The 12,888-nt window shown below is 45.7% G+C and overlaps 1 protein-coding gene across 3 annotated transcripts in view; it reads left to right on the forward strand.

Annotated features, from left to right (window-relative positions):
• The first annotated feature begins 1,683 nt into the window (after positions 1–1,683).
• The window catches only part of IFNGR2 (interferon gamma receptor 2), a 30,468-nt gene continuing 19,263 nt past the window's right edge, over positions 1,684–12,888 (forward strand). For 2 of the 3 annotated variants that reach the window (XM_023548455.2, XM_023548456.2), the window contains exons 1-2: positions 2,100–3,303; positions 11,443–11,575. Coding sequence is in view for 1 of the 3 variants with exons in the window: in XM_010590310.3 (XP_010588612.1) it covers positions 1,873–1,936; positions 11,443–11,575 (197 nt within the window). In the remaining 2 variants the exon portion in view is untranslated. Of the gene's footprint in view, positions 1,937–2,099; positions 3,304–11,442; positions 11,576–12,888 lie in introns of those variants that run through there. The other variant, XM_010590310.3, reaches the window with a different exon arrangement.

The raw sequence follows: 12,888 nt of genomic DNA on the forward strand, positions 1-12,888 counted from the left end.
CAGAAAAAAGAGAAAAGCATAAAAAAGTAAACTGTAACCATTCATAATCCCACATCCTAGATATATCTTATGTTAGTATTTTGATATATTTCCTCCAATCATTTTCAATGTATCATTTTTACAGGGATTCAGACTTATAGCCTTTTTTTTTCACTTAACATATAAATACACCTCTATGTCTTGAAAAATTCACTGAAAGCATAATTCAAATCCAGTACCAACCCGTGGCTGTCAAGTCGATTCTCACTCATGGGGACCCCACGTGTGTCAGAGTAGACTTTGCTCAAAAGGGTTTTCAATGGCTGGTTTTTCAAGAGTAAATTGCCAGGTCTTTCTTCTGAGGGCCTCTGGGTGGAATCAAGCTTCCAGCCTTTCAGTTAGCAGCCAAGCATGTTAATCATTTGCACCACCCAGAAAACCAAACCCATTGCCATCGAGTCAATTCCAATTTATAGTGACCCTATAGGACAGTGCAGAACTGCCCCATAGGGATTTCCAAGAAGCAGTTGGTGGATTCAACTGCCGACCTTCCGGTTAGTAGCCATAGCTCTTAACCACAGCACCACCACGGCTTCTGTGCACCGCCCGGGGATGCCTACAATTCAAATAACTGCTAGATATTTCATCACATATACATTACAACAGTGTCCCATGTCAAAAGAATTCTACAAAAGGACATCTTTAAATACGCAAAAGTCCAAAAGTAAAGCACAAGGTTCTGACACTATCTTGCCAACTAGCCCACCAGGCTCCAATCCGGGCCTGTATGACCCCCATAGCCCTGCTCTTTAATTCTTCGGATCCCTCACCCACCCCCTCTTTGCCCTTATCCCTTCGTGCTGAGCAGGGTTCACAGCTCATCTTAGAAGCACAGAAAAGACCAAAATTCATCTCCTAACAGGCATCAAACTGGAAGCAGCACAGATTCAGAGCTTGGGCCTCTCCCTGCCCCAGCTCCTACTTCCTCATACAGCTAAGAGTCGGTACCAGGGCCAAACCCACAGACCATTATGAAATGCGGGAAGTTCCACTCTTTCCTTCCGCATACCTCCGTGCCCATTATCCGTCCAGCCTGCCTCACTCCTTCCTTCTCAAGGCCGTTCTAACTGCTATACTGTTAAAACTTGTTCTGACAAAAGGGTTAAAGGCTTAATATGTGCTTTTACAGGCTATGAAGAAAGCACAATTTAAACTAAAAGGAGGAATCTAGGAGTGCGTAATCTGGGGCATCAGAGAGCAGCCAGAGAGGCGATGTGGGCTGTAGGAGCCTCCAGTCAGAGCGCGAGGCCCACCCGGCCTTGGATTTCGCGGGGTCTTTCCAAAAGGATCGCAAGCCCCCGGAGGCGGGCATCTAGAGGGTTCTCCGTCCCCTGCCACCTCCCCGGGCCCGCGTCAGCCCCTCCTCTGGGCCAGGCCTTGGAGGGGGCCGGCCGGGGAGGGGTGCCGGCCTGGCGGGGGGCGGGCGGTCGGCGCCCGGCAGCGGGGGCCAGGCTGGTAGGCCCGGACCTGGACTCTCCGGCCGCGGCCGCGGCTCCAGCCCTCTAGGCACAGCCCCGCCGGGGAAAGTCCCGCGGGGGGCGGGGGGCGGGGGCGGGTGCGCGGCGGAGGCGGGTCCGCGGCACCGGGCGGGGCCTCATCGCGTGCGGGCGCCCAGCGGGGCTCTTCGGCCGCCCAGGGGGCTCCTCCGCCCGGACTCGCTGCCAGCGCCGCCGGCGCCCGGGAAGAGGCGGCCCGCAAGGCAGCCCCTGCGCCTGCGCCGGCGCCTGCGCCCGCCATGGTGGCCGAGGCGGCAACTGGAGCGGCTCCGCGAACCCCGCGCGGGGCCCGGGCCGCGCCGTGAGCCGCCGCCGCCGCGCGAAGCGTCCCGGGGCCATGCGGTTGCCGCTGCTCCTGCAGCTGCTGTCGCTGCTCGGCGGCCGCGCGGCATCCCCCCCAGGTAAGCTGGGGGCGCCCCCAGGCCCACGGAGGGGGGGCGGGTGCGGGCGGTGCCTGGAGCGGGGAGAGACTGAGGGGGTGCCTAGAGCGGGAGGGGCGGGCGGCGGGGAATTCCGGGCAGCCTTCTCTGGGCGAGGAGCTGGCGGGCAGGGACAGACGTCGCCCCTCACCACCCCCGCGTCCTGCCCCAGGACCTCCCACCCAAGAAGGGGGCGCCCACACTGTCCCTTCACGACGCCCCACGCCCCGCCGTGCCTTTCCGCACGGCCGCCCCCGCCTTGTAACGAGTGCGGCCAGAGCATCCCAAAGTCTGGAAGTGAAGAAGGGAAAAATTGACGCCAGGGTTCGAGGAGGGGCACAGATTTCTCACCCGGGCTGGACTGAGCTTTGCCCTTGCTTAGCGCGCCCTCCCCAGTGGCCTGAGAGCCCGTTTGCTTGTGCCGTTGGAGGGTGAGCCGTGGGGCACGTAGTCACTTCTTACTGTGGCTGCGGCGTGTTTGGTTTGGATGTGAAGTCTGGAGAGTAAGTTTTCTGAGATCAGATGGTAGTAGAAGGGCATTGAGGGCAGCACCCAGAAACGTCTGGATCGCCCCAGTTGTGTCGAGGGTGACAGCTGAACCAGGCTTTTAATCTCAGCTCTGAACCCATTGTTTACCTGGACTGCACCTTAGTTCCCACCTCTGACACTAACTGATCATACCTCATGAGCCAAACATAAAAAGCAAAAGGAAAAAAAAAAAAAAATCAGGGTAGAACATTCTGCATATGTGTACGTGTTTGTCTTTTGCTTTGTTCTTTCCCATAGAGACACTGATACCATAAGTTGGATAACACTTAAATAGTCTTTAAGATTTAGAAGGTTCCTCCTAGTTGAAGTCTTAACATGTTGTCTGCTGTTTGTTTCTTCTGACAGCACCCATTGCAAAGGCCTTTAGGTTTCCAGGAGTTAATACAAAAAGCTCCATGTTATAAACCAAAAACTCGTTGCCATCAAGTCAGTTCCAACTCATAGCAACTCTATAGGACAGAGTGGAGCTGCCCCATAGAGTTTCCAAGGAGCACCTGGTGGATTCGAACTGCGGACCTTTTGGTTAGCAGTGGTAGCGCTTAATCACGTGGTCACCAGGGTTTCTCCATGATATGGGGATCCTTGTATATGGGGATCTCTGCTCCTAGTTCACTGATTGTTTTTCTGTAGGAGTCAGACAGATGTGCTGGAATCTAGACTCTGCCCCTCCCAGCTTCAAGTCTTGAGCAACCTTTGTCTCCTTCCTCTGAGCCTTCTCCAGTGACAGACAAAATGTTGGTAATTGCCCAAGCTGGGTGATGGGCAAGTGCTGGTACTTTATGCCAGCTACTCCAAGAGTGGTACGTGAATTCTTACTCATCTGTGATAAATCCAGAAATCGAGAAAAATGTTTTAAAACTTTGCGATTTGACATTGCGGCAATACCCAAGAGCATTACCCTTTTTTTTTTTTTTTTAAGTGATTAACTTTTGTTGTATTGTATAAAAGTTTTGGTCTTTGTGATGTATTGGAAATAAACTGGTCCCTCACTATAGATTGTTTGGAATGTAGTACCTCTCTATACTAATCCCTACCTTAGTGACTATTTGAAAATTTTCATAATAAACAGTTAAAAGAAAACTAACTGGGTCATATTCTAGAGAAATTGTTTTTTTAGTCAAAACACAGACTAGAAATATTAACGGATTATTTAGTAAACAAAAACCAAACCCATTGCCGTTGAGTCAGTTCTGTCTCACAGTGACCCTATAGGACAGAGAACTGCCCCATAGAGTTTCCAAGGCTGTAATCGTTACGGAAGCAGACTGCCACATCTTTCTCCCACAGAGCGACTAGTGGGTTCCAACCACAGACCTTTCGGTTAGCAGCCAAGCGCTTAACTACTGGGCCACCAGGGCTCCTTCACAGTAAACAACTGGTGGAAGTTTTTCCACACTTTTCCATAATTTGTAAGTGTCCTTCAATGATGATGAAATTGCTTTAATGGCTAGAGAAAAGATTAGAGTATTGGAAACAAAATTTTAAAAGGAGGAACTTATAATACCTACCCCTAGAGATGTTGTAAGGATAACACACGTAAAACTTTGGAACCCAACACAGTTTGCGGCAATGCTTTTGAGTGGTAGCCATTACTTTGGCTAGAAAATGTTAATCAGCAGCACTAAAGTACAGGAAGTATTACTGATTCATTAGTAACTTAATTATATGAGTGTTCTTTTTTTTTTTTTAACTTTTATTGAGCTTCAAGTGAACATTTACAAATCAAGTCAGTCTGTCACATGTAAGTTTATATACATCTTACTCCTTATTCTCACTTGCTCTCCCCCTAATGAGTCAGCCCTTCCAGTCTCTCCTTTTGTGACAATTTTGCCAGTTTCTAACCCTCTCTATCCTCCCATCCCCCCTCCACACAGGAGATGCCAACACAGTCTCAAGTGTCCACCTGATATAATTAGCTCACTCTTCTTCAGCATCTCTCTCCTACCCACTGTCCAGTCCCTTTCATGTCTGATGAGTTGTCTTCGGGAATGGTTCCCGTCCTGTGCCAACAGAAGGTTTGGGGACCATGCCCGCCGGGATTCCTCTAGTCACAGTCAGACCATTAAGTATGGTATTTTTATGAGAATTTGGGGTCTGCATCCCACTGATCTCCTGCTCCCTCAGGGGTTCTCTATTGTGCTCCCTGTCAGGGCAGTCATCGATTGTGGCCGGGCACCAACTAGTTCTTCTGGTCTCAGGATAATGTAGGTCTCTGGTTCATGTGGCCCTTTCTGTCTCTTGGGCTCTTAGTTGTCGTGTGACCTTGGTGTTCTTCTTCTCCTGTAATCCAGGTGGGTTGAGACCAATTGATGCATCTTAGATGGCCGCTTGTTAGCATTTAAGACCCCAGACGCCACATTTCAAAGTGGGGTGCAGAATGTTTTAATAACAGAATTATTTTGCCAATTGACTTAGAAGTTCCCTTAGAGCATGGTTCCCAAACCCCCGCCCTTGCTCCGCTGACCTTTGAAGCATTCATTTTATCCCGGAAACTTCTTTGCTTTTGGTCCAGTCCAGTTGAGCTGACCTTCCATGTATTGAGTGTTGTCCTTCCCTTCACCTAAAGCAGTTCTTATCTACTAATTAATCAGTAAAAAAACGCTCTCCCTCCCTCCCCCCCTCGTAACCACAAAAGTATGTGTTCTTCTCAGTTTATACTATTTCTCAAGATCTTATAATAGTGGTCTTATACAATATTTGTCCTTTTGTCTCTGACTGATTTCGCTCAGCATAATGCCTTCCAGGTTCCTCCATGTTATGAAATGTTTCACAGATTCGTCACTGTTCTTTATAGATGTGTAGTATTCCATTGTGTGAATATACCACAATTTATTTACCCATTCATCCGTTGATGGACACCTTGGTTGCTTCCAGCTTTTTGCTGTTGTAAACAGAGCTGCAATAAACATGGGTGTGCATATATCTGTTTGTGTGAAGGCTCTTGTTTATCTAGGGTATATTCTGAGGAGTGGGATTTCTGGGTTGTATGGTAGTTCTATTTCTAACTGTTTAAGATAACGCCAGATAGATTTCCAAAGTGGTTGTACCATTTTACATTCCCACCAGCAGTGTATAAGAGTTCCAATCTCTCCACAGCCTCTCTAACATTTATTATTTTGTGTTTTTTGGATTAATGCCAGCCTTGTTGGAGTAAGATGGAATCTCATTGTAGGTTTAATTTGCATTTCTCTAATGGCTAATGATCGAGAACATTTTCTCATGTATCTGTTAGCTGCCGGAATATTTTCTTTAGTGAAGTGTGTGTTCATTTCCTTTGCCCACTTCTTGATTGGGTTGTTTGTCTTTTTGTGGTTGAGTTTTGACAGAATCATGTAGATTTTAGAGATCAGGCGCTGGTCTGAGATGTCATAGCTGAAAATTCTTTCCCAGTCTGTAGGTGGTCTTTTTACTCTTTTGGTGACGTCTTTAGATGAGCATAGGTGTTCGATTTTTAGGAGCTCCCAGTTATCTGGTTTCTCTTCGTCATTTTTGGTAATGTTTTGTATTCTGTTTATGCCTTGCATTAGGGCTCCTAGGGTTGTCCCTATTTTTTCTTCCATGATCTTTATCGTTTTAGTCTTTATGTTTAGGTCTTTGATCCACTTGGAGTTAGTTTTTGTGCATGGTGTGAGGTATGGGTCCTGTTTCATTTTTTTGCAAATGGATATCCAATTATGCCAGCACCATTTGTTAAAAAGACTATCTTTTCCCCAATTAACTGACACTGGGCCTTTGTCAAATATCAGGTGCTCATATGTGGTTGGATTTATATCTGGGTTCTCAATTCTGTTCCACTGGTCTATGTGCCTGTTGTTATACCAGTACCAGGCTGTTTTGACTACTGTGGCTGTATAATAGGTTCTGAAATCAGGTAGCGTGAGGCCTCCCACTTTCTTCTTCTTTTTCAGTAATGCTTTGCTTATCCGAGGCTTCTTTCCCTTCCATATGAAGTTGGTGATTTGTTTCTCTATCACCTTAAAAAATGACATTGAATTTGGATCGGAAGTGCATTGTATGTATAGATGGCTTTTGGTAGAATAGACATTTTTACTATGTTAAGTCTTCCTATCCACGAGCAAGGTATGTTTTTCCACTTAAGTAGGTCCTTTTGAATTTCTTGTAGTAGAGCTTTGTAGTTTTCTTTGTATAGGTCTTTTACATCCTTGGTAAGATTTATTCCTAAGTATTTTATCTTCTTGGGGGCTACTGTGAATGGTATTGATTTGGTTATTTCCTCTTCGATGTTCTTTTTGTTAATGTAGAGGAATCCAGGTGATTTTTGTATGTTTATCTTATAACCTGAGACTCTGCCAAACTCTTCTATTAGTTTCAGTAGTTTTCTGGAGGATTCCTTAGGGTTTTCTGTGTATAAGATCATGTCATCTGCAAATAGAGATAATTTTACTTCCTCCTTGCCAATCTGGATGCCCTTTATTTCTTTGTCTAGCCTAATTGCCCTGGCTAGGACTTCTAGCACAATGTTGAATAAGAGCGGTGATAAAGGGCATCCTTGTCTGGTTCCCGTTCTCAAGGGAAATGCTTTCAGGTTCTCTCCATTTAGAATGATGTTGGCTGTTGGCTTTGCATAGATACCCTTTATTATGTTGAGGAATTTTCCTTCAATTCCTATTTTGGTGAGAGTTTTTATCATAAAAGGGTGTAGGACTTTGTCAAATGCCTTTTCTGCATCAATTGATAAGATCATGTGGTTTTTGTCTTTTGTTTTATTTATGTGGTGGATTACATTAATGGTTTTTCTGATATTAAACCAGCCTTGCATACCTGGTATAAATCCCACTTGATCGTGGTGAATTATTTTTTTGATATGTTGTTGAATTCTATTGGCTAGAATTTTGTTGAGGATTTTTGCATCTATGTTCATGAGGGATATAGGTCTGTAATTTTCTTTTTTTGTGATGTCTTTACCTGGTTTTGGTATCAGGGAGATGGTGGCTTCATAGAATGAGTTGGGTAGTATTTCGTCATTTTCTATGCTTTGAAATACCTTTAGTAGTAGTGGTGTTAACTCTTCTCTGAAAGTTTGGTAGAACTCTGCAGTGAAGCCATCCGGGCCAGGGCTTTTTTTGGGGGGGGGAGTTTTTTGATTACCGTTTCAATCTCTTTTTTTGTTATGGGTCTATTTAGTTGTTCTACTTCTGAATGTGTTAGTTTAGGTAGGTAGTGTTTTTCCAGGAATTCATCCATTTCTTCTAGGTTTGCAAATTTGTTAGAGTATAATTTTTCGTAATAATCGGATATGATTCTTTTAATTTCAGTTGGGTCTGTTGTGATGTGGCCCTTCTCGTTTCTTATTCGGGTTATTTGTTTCCTTTCCTGTATTTCTTTAGTCAGTCTAGCGAATGGTTTATAAGGCTTCTATTTGTAATCATTTTAGCTGCTTAATTTTTCAGTGGATTGAATAGCTATGTGCGCCATAGAACCATTAATTGCTGACTTGAACATTGAAAGATTTTAATGTGCTTAGAGGCCACTGAGAAAAACACTAACTCACAAGCAACATAAAAATCATTGCAAATGAATGTACATTGGGTAAACCCATTTGTCTGTAATCTCAACAGTTGAAACTATCAAGTAGCTAGAATATTTTTGGCAAACTCTATAAATGATAATAATAGATACTTTTTGGGGGCACCTATTCTCGGTCAGATAAGGTGATAAGCGCTTTATATACATTATCGTTCTTAATTTTCTCATTATTTTGAAGTGGGCAATACCCTCATTTTACTCCCAAGGGAACAAACCATGCTTTAATAGGAAGAGACAAACGATTTAGGTAAATGCGCTGATGTCGTATTTACTGAAGAGAGCACCTTCCTAGTCATGATTGAGATATTAGAGAACGTATTTTTAGTTCTCCCCACCTCCAGGGTGTCAGAGGTGGGATAATTGATGTTCATCATAGTGCCCCTACTCATGGAAAAGTCTTGAAGAGTCTTTAGTTTTCAAAGATTAAATGATGAATTGTAGTGTTCATTGTATTTTATTATCTGTACGTGATACGTGTTAACCCGATTATGCTGTTAGACCTAGGATATCCTATTCTTAAAATATATAAAGTCCCAAACACCTGGATCCAAGGTGGCTCAGGAGTGGTGGGTTGGGGCAAGAAGGTGGCACAGAAGGAGCTGTGGTTGTGAGATGTAGTTTACGAATCGTTGCCTCAAAGACCAAGGAAAAGGAGGTGGAGTGAGGCTCCTATTAAGGACTGTGAGCTTTTACCTTGTAGGACTTGAGTGTCCATCTATAGGGATTATATTAGTTTCCTATTGCTACTGCAGCAAAATTACCACAAAGTTAGTGACTTAAAACAACAAGAGTTTCTTATCTTGTAGTTCTGTAGCTCGCAAATCTGATATGGGTCTCAGTGGGCTAAAATCAAGGTGTCGGCAGGACTGTGTTCCTTTCTAAAGGTTCTTGGAGGGGAATTCTTTGCACTGTTTTAAGCCACCTACTACAAATGGTTAACGTGCTCAGCTGCTAACCAAATGGTTGGCTGTTTGAGTTCACATAGAGGTACCTTGGAAGAAAGGCCTGGTGAGCTACTTCCAAAAATATCGGCCACAGAAAATCCTATGGAACACAGTTGTACTCTGGCATACATGGGGTCACCATGAGTCAGAGTTGACTCAACGGCAACTTTTTTTATTTAAGTTCTCAATAATTTTTTACAGCAGCAATAGGGAACTACAGGCATCAGAGCCCTCTGAGACTCTTTGACAGGGTGCCCTGCCCCTTCCCCCGAGGCACAGCACTGCCGTCGCTCAGTTTTGGGATCAGCTGCTTTACTCATTTGTCTGCCTGCTGTGGCCCAGGCTTCCAGAAAAGCCTGGTGTGAATCAGGAGAGGTGTGGTTAGCTATTTGAATAAAGATCCCAAATGGAGGTCAGCCAGAGCTCCCAGATGTAGAGGCAATAGGCATTCTGTGGGTAAACAGGTCCCCAAACTCCGGGTTAGATATCTTGCAGAAGGGCCGTGTGCCCAGCTGCAGGCCCCTCTGGGCCCATTCTTCAGGCTGGGATGCACTTACTGAAAATGTGTGGTTTGAATTTCCTGCTTAATAGCGGGGCAGATTATCCAGTAGTAAAGCACAGTGCTCACATTGCTCACCAGATGATCCCTAGTGAACAATTTCACTTTTTTACCACATCAAAGAGTCTGCTTCTGGATATGGCTGGCATCTATCTCTCTCCCAGGCCCACAGCCCCTTCCTGTGGAATCAAGGCCTCTTTTCAAATTTATAGTCTCTGACAGGGCAGATGACCCAGTGAGCAAGGTAAGCGCAGGCTGACCTGTGCTCCTTCCTAATCTGTAGTGAACAATTTCACGTGTTTTTCACCACACGGTATTTACTTCCTAATCTGATGTGAAATTGTTCAACCCGAGCTTACCTTTTTATTGGATTGTCCGCCCCTGCCTGCTTTGAAGTCTGGAACAGCATGTTTTTCAGACTTTTTTTTTCCACCCACTGGGGGTTTCTCATTAATCTTTCGATCTTGGAGGAAGTATCTTTGCTGTAGTGTCTTACAGAGAAAAGGCCCCGTGCCCTCAGCACGTAGCCCAGTCCTGAACACCTGCCTGTGTGGGGGGCTTGAGGCCATTTCCTCCAGGTCACCCAAAGGTAGGGGACTCTGATATTGGTGGTGGTTCCACCAAAACCAAAACCCACTTCCGTCGAGACAATTCCAACTCACAGTGACCCAGTAGGACAGCAGAACTGCCTGCAGGCTTTCCAAGGCTGTGATCTTTATGGAAGCAGACTGCCACATCTTTCTTCTGCATTCCACAGGGAGTGTTACTCAGCTATTTCAGGCTCTCAAACTTAATGTGCATAAGAATCAGCTTGGAGGTGGCTGAACATGCATCTCTGCCTGGCTGGAGGGGGCCTGGGAATCTGCATTTTAACATGTACCTCAGTGATTGCAATGCTGGGAGTCCTTGAGAAACACTTCTGATGAAGCTCAGAGGACCCATGTGACCCAGTATCTTCAGGCTCTGGAACAAACCATCCCCCCTCCATATGAGCAGCAGGGCTAAAGTGATGAAACCCCACCGGCACCCAGATAGCTAATCACCCCTCTCAGGTAGTCAGGCAGGGAGATCTACCTGGGGTCCATGCAGCGAGACACAGAGCCTCTGGAGTATAAAACTGGCTGCGGTGGGACTTCCGGGCCCCTCACCTGCAGTGCAAGAGGGGGCTCCAGTGCGAGAGTCTCCATCGCTGCCCAGACAGTTTTTGGGGTGGGGGTTTGCACTCCCTGTTGTCTGTAAGCAATTGAGCTGCTTTCAGTTGCCAACACTTCGTGAGTGCCTTGTGTGTGGCTTGGTCAGACTCGATGGACGGAACACCCGTGGAGCAGGTGATGCCACTGGGCAGAATCCTCATCCTAGCAGACTTGTGGCTACTGGGAATCCAGAGACAGCTGTTAAGACAACCTATGTGTGCAACACAGTGTTTTGTCGAGGTCTACCAAACACTTCCTTAGTACCACGTGTGGGTTAACGCGTATTACGTGCTTGCCAACTTAATCTTTGGCCCAGGCCTATGTGGTGTATCCCTTGTTCCTGAAGGGGAAACCGAGGTGCAGACAGGTTAAGAAACGTGCCCAGTCACATGCGCTTACTAATGGTACAGCAGCGCCTGGGGCCTGTACATTAAGGACTGGGACCTGCAAGCAGAAAGGCAGCTCAGAGCACATCTTTTCTACTGGCTGTGTCAGTAGCGCCATCTTTGTAGTCAAGGGTGGGGTAAGGGTCATGCCCAGGGAGAACAGGTATTACTCTTCTTCATCTTGACAAAAATTGAATTGTTATGGATGACTTTGGTAGTGTGCGTTTAAATATTTCTGTATTTGATTTTTCTTCTTTTTACCTCCCTTTCTCTCCCCTCTTCCCTTCTCTGATTCTCTGCCCCTCTCAAGACCCTCTTTCCCAGCTGCCCCCTCCTCAGAACCCGAAGATTCGCCTGTACAACGCGGAGCAGGTTCTGAGTTGGGAGCCGGTGTTCCTGAGCAATGACACGAGGCCGGTGACCTACCGGGTGCAGTACAAATAGTAAGCCCATGTTTCTGTTACCATCCATGCTGGGAGTTGGGGGGGTGGTCATCACAGAACCCTAGGGCCAGCCAGTAGTTACTGCCTCTTAACCAGTTATTGTTGCGTCAGCTCCGACTCATGGTGACCCTGTGTTTGTCAGAGTACAACTGTGCTCTGTAGGGTTTTCAATGGCCGGTTTTTCCAAAGTAGATCACCAAGCCCTTCTTCCAAGGCACCTCTAAGTGGATTCGAATCGCCAGGCTTTCAGCTTGCACCATTGTAATCAAACTTATTGGAAGGAGTTTTTTCTCTTGAACTTTTTTGTGCGTGTGGTGAAGATATATGTAACAAAACATACGCTATCTCAATAATTTCTTCTCTAGTACTTTTAAAATCCCCGAGGACACAGAGGCACAACCTCCCACGCATTTGAAAGCATTTGAAGGCTTAAGCTGATGGCCAGAGAACTTCCGCTGTCTGACCACACGGCTGCTTAGTTCGGTGGAAGTTGATTGTTTCATTGGCTTCAGGAGAAGCGTTATGTAAAAGGACTTCCTTGTGTTCAAAGGGCTAGAGACATCCTTGAGTGATAACACCTTCTTCAAGTTTAAAAACCTGATTTATTTAATCTTATAGACCAAATTTAGCCCGGTAAGGAATTTATTCATTTGGTTACAATTAATTCTCAGTCTCTAAACCGATTTTCTGTTTCATCTGTTATTCTGGCCCCTCACTCTCTCTCTCATTCTTTTCAAGACTTTTTCATGGTTTGTCATCCCGTGATTTGCAGCTTAAACACATTTAGGAAGAAGAAAGGCAAAATCCAAGTCCTCGATTATTGTTTAGCTCGTTAAGTAGATTAGTTGAAGATTAAGTATTGGCTACATCATTTTATGTGGTACAGTTAAGCACTTGACTGCTGGCTAAAAGGTTGGAGGCTCACACCCACCCAGAGGCGTCTCAGAAGATGTGAGTCAGAGTCAACTGAACAAAAACAGATCGCTTTATACTACTGAATTAGCAAATGTGAAGCCATGATAATGCTGGCACTGTGGCAGTGTGACACACAGCTGGCTGCAGGATCAGTTAGGCCATGTGGAAAGCAGTTCTACCCTAAGCAGAGAATCTGACCCTCTTCAAGAAAAAAAAGAAACAAAAACTATATTCATGAAGATACTTGCTGAAGTGCCTGTGTGTGCCCGTAGGCAGGAAGAGAGCAAATTGTGGTACGTTAACTTACTACGTGATTCTGTGGTAGCTGGTAGTGACTGCAGCTGTGTAAAACGTGGGGTGTATTTATGGTGAAGAACTGGGAGGGAACGGGGAAAAAT

Source organism: Loxodonta africana, chromosome 20 (genome assembly GCF_030014295.1).
Source record: "Loxodonta africana isolate mLoxAfr1 chromosome 20, mLoxAfr1.hap2, whole genome shotgun sequence".
Lineage (NCBI taxonomy): Eukaryota > Metazoa > Chordata > Mammalia > Proboscidea > Elephantidae > Loxodonta > Loxodonta africana.